This window comes from Vicia villosa, unplaced genomic scaffold, assembly GCF_029867415.1.
Source record: "Vicia villosa cultivar HV-30 ecotype Madison, WI unplaced genomic scaffold, Vvil1.0 ctg.000742F_1_1, whole genome shotgun sequence".
NCBI lineage: Eukaryota > Viridiplantae > Streptophyta > Magnoliopsida > Fabales > Fabaceae > Vicia > Vicia villosa.
The window spans coordinates 368,594-370,822 of NW_026705331.1; the positions used below are offsets into that span (position 1 = coordinate 368,594).

General features: G+C 29.6%; 1 protein-coding gene across 1 annotated transcript; it reads right to left on the reverse strand.

The window, feature by feature from the left end:
- Positions 1–517: 517 nt before the first annotated feature.
- Positions 518–1,134, reverse strand: LOC131630829 (uncharacterized). Its single transcript, XM_058901572.1, has one exon. It carries the CDS (start codon positions 1,039–1,041, stop codon positions 631–633), a length of 411 nt encoding a protein of 136 aa, XP_058757555.1. The 5' UTR covers positions 1,042–1,134; the 3' UTR covers positions 518–630.
- Between the last annotated feature and the right edge of the window lie 1,095 nt (positions 1,135–2,229).

Below are 2,229 nucleotides of genomic sequence, written 5' to 3' on the forward strand. Positions count from 1 at the left end.
ACTTAAAAAATGTTGTGGTGTAGCTTTTTGGATGCATCCAAAAGTGAATCTTCATATTTGATAGACATTTATGATTTTTTAAGGAAGTGTGTGAACACCACTAAAGATGCATTGAGCCGTCATTTTTTTTTTCCTAGGTTTTTGTCATTGATTTTTGTTTCAATTTAGATTTGAAATTTAAAAATTAAAAATTCTCTTATCTTGAGTTTGGAGGAGACCGTTAAAAAGTACATAATTAGAAGAATAAAACTCAGTTGACAATTTATGAGATTAGTTACTTGATCAATTAGTTTGATAGTTTATTAAATTCTAAATATGCTCTAATAAATAGAATTATTTTATTCTTTTGTAGTTACTTGATTTCTTATGAATCTTATTCTCTTTCTTTTAAGCTCTCTTCACTCATTTTCTTCAAATCCTCCAAACATTTTATTTTTCTATTTTGAAAATGCATTCTCAAAAACTTTGATACTTCTAATACTTAATATATATAAAAACACTGGAAATAACGGGCCATAAAACTGTGAAAACATTTAAATTAGATATTAATTAATCAATAATCACAAGCATAGCTGACACACACTCATAAGGTTAAAAGGAAAAGTTTTCAACATAATTATTGAACCTACATTAAGCATGAGACTGAACATTACTAATGTGTCTACTCATGTTAGCTTGACGAACGACCTTAACATAGTAAACTCCAAAAACTAAAACAACAACAAACGCAAAAGCAAAGATAATGCCACCAACAACACCAGCTCCAATTTGTTTCGCACCATTTTGTGACGCTTTGTTTTCATATTTTTGATTGGCTTCTACAAGAGCTGCTGCCATAGGTAGTGGTGAACATTTGGATGTAATACAAGAGTTTTTGGTGTCTGGAGTACGTGCATTGGGGTGAAAGAAGAGATATGCTGATGGTGGAAAAGCTATAGGGCTTTCGTATACAAGTCCATGAGGTGATCTTTCTTGAGAGGTTGTTGTAGAGAGAAGTGTTAAGGAAATGAGAAAGAGGAAGGACAAGTTAAAGAGACTCATGTTTTGTTTTTTGGGTTTGTGTAAAAAGTTTGGAAGGAGAAAAATGTGTAGCTTTTGAGTGAGAAGTTGTAGGTGGCTCCTTAGCTTTTTATAATGTCTTCTTGGCTTAGGAAGTGGATGGTCCTTGCCTCCTTCTACATGAATTTATTGAGTCACACCATCTACATTGTTCAATTAAGGTTTAGGACCAATAAATTATTTTACATATTGCATAGGGAGTTTGGATCGCGAAGACTTGCTTTTTTTGGGGTTTCGAGTTCCATGGTGCTCGGGACTAAAAACAATTCCCAAACCTTCAAGGACTTTTCATTATAAGTATATTTTAAATCAAATTATTTTTTACGCTAAATTTAATAATTAAAATATTTAAAATTTATTTAATAATAGTTATTGTTATCTACGCATAACTATTGGAGTGATTTTTTTTAATAGTTGACGGGTCAGTGTAGTTGTTGATGATATCATAAATTCATAAATGATAATTTATACATTACATACATATTTCCTGTTTTTACGGCAGGCTCAATCAAATGAAATGAGCCAAATATATTGGCAAAATGATGCTTATGTTTCGTTTTTCTAAAAAGAAAAAGAGAGTGTATTTAATCATGGTTTATGCTCTTGAGTAAGCGTAGACTTGTGGATAAAATAATTGGATCATTATTTAACAGTCATCCACATTTAAAATGTTAGCCATGAAATAAAATATAAATTCCATTTAGATTATAATATTTACTAAGGCATAAAAAATATGGCATATTTAGTTTTCAAGTTACATAACTTAATTTAGTGTTTCGCTTTAGTCTCCTAACTAAAAAAATGGGTTTTTCTAACCTATGCAATATTACATAGGATAAGGGACAATTAATACACCACTTTTTAAATATAAATTACCATATTAATTATTATTTATGTTGATCCATTAATTGGGTGGGAGGGAGAAAATATAAAAGATTATTTTCAAAAGAAAAATAATTAATATGATACTTTATATGGAAAGAAATAATGTATTAATTGTCCTTATCCTATGCAAGGTTGCATAGGTTAGAAAAACCCCTAAAAAATATTATAAGTTAGTCTGTTAATTTCATTTTTATTATTATATTTGGTCCCTTCGGTTAAATTATGGCAAAAAATATTAAGTTATGGTGACGTGGATGGACAACAATGCTGAAGATTTGAAATGTG

What these genes read in the sequence shown, in the direction of transcription:
- LOC131630829 (XM_058901572.1), bottom strand. Translation starts at nt 1,041, where the DNA reads ATGAGTCTCTTTAACTTGTCCTTCCTCTTTCTCATTTCCTTAACACTT.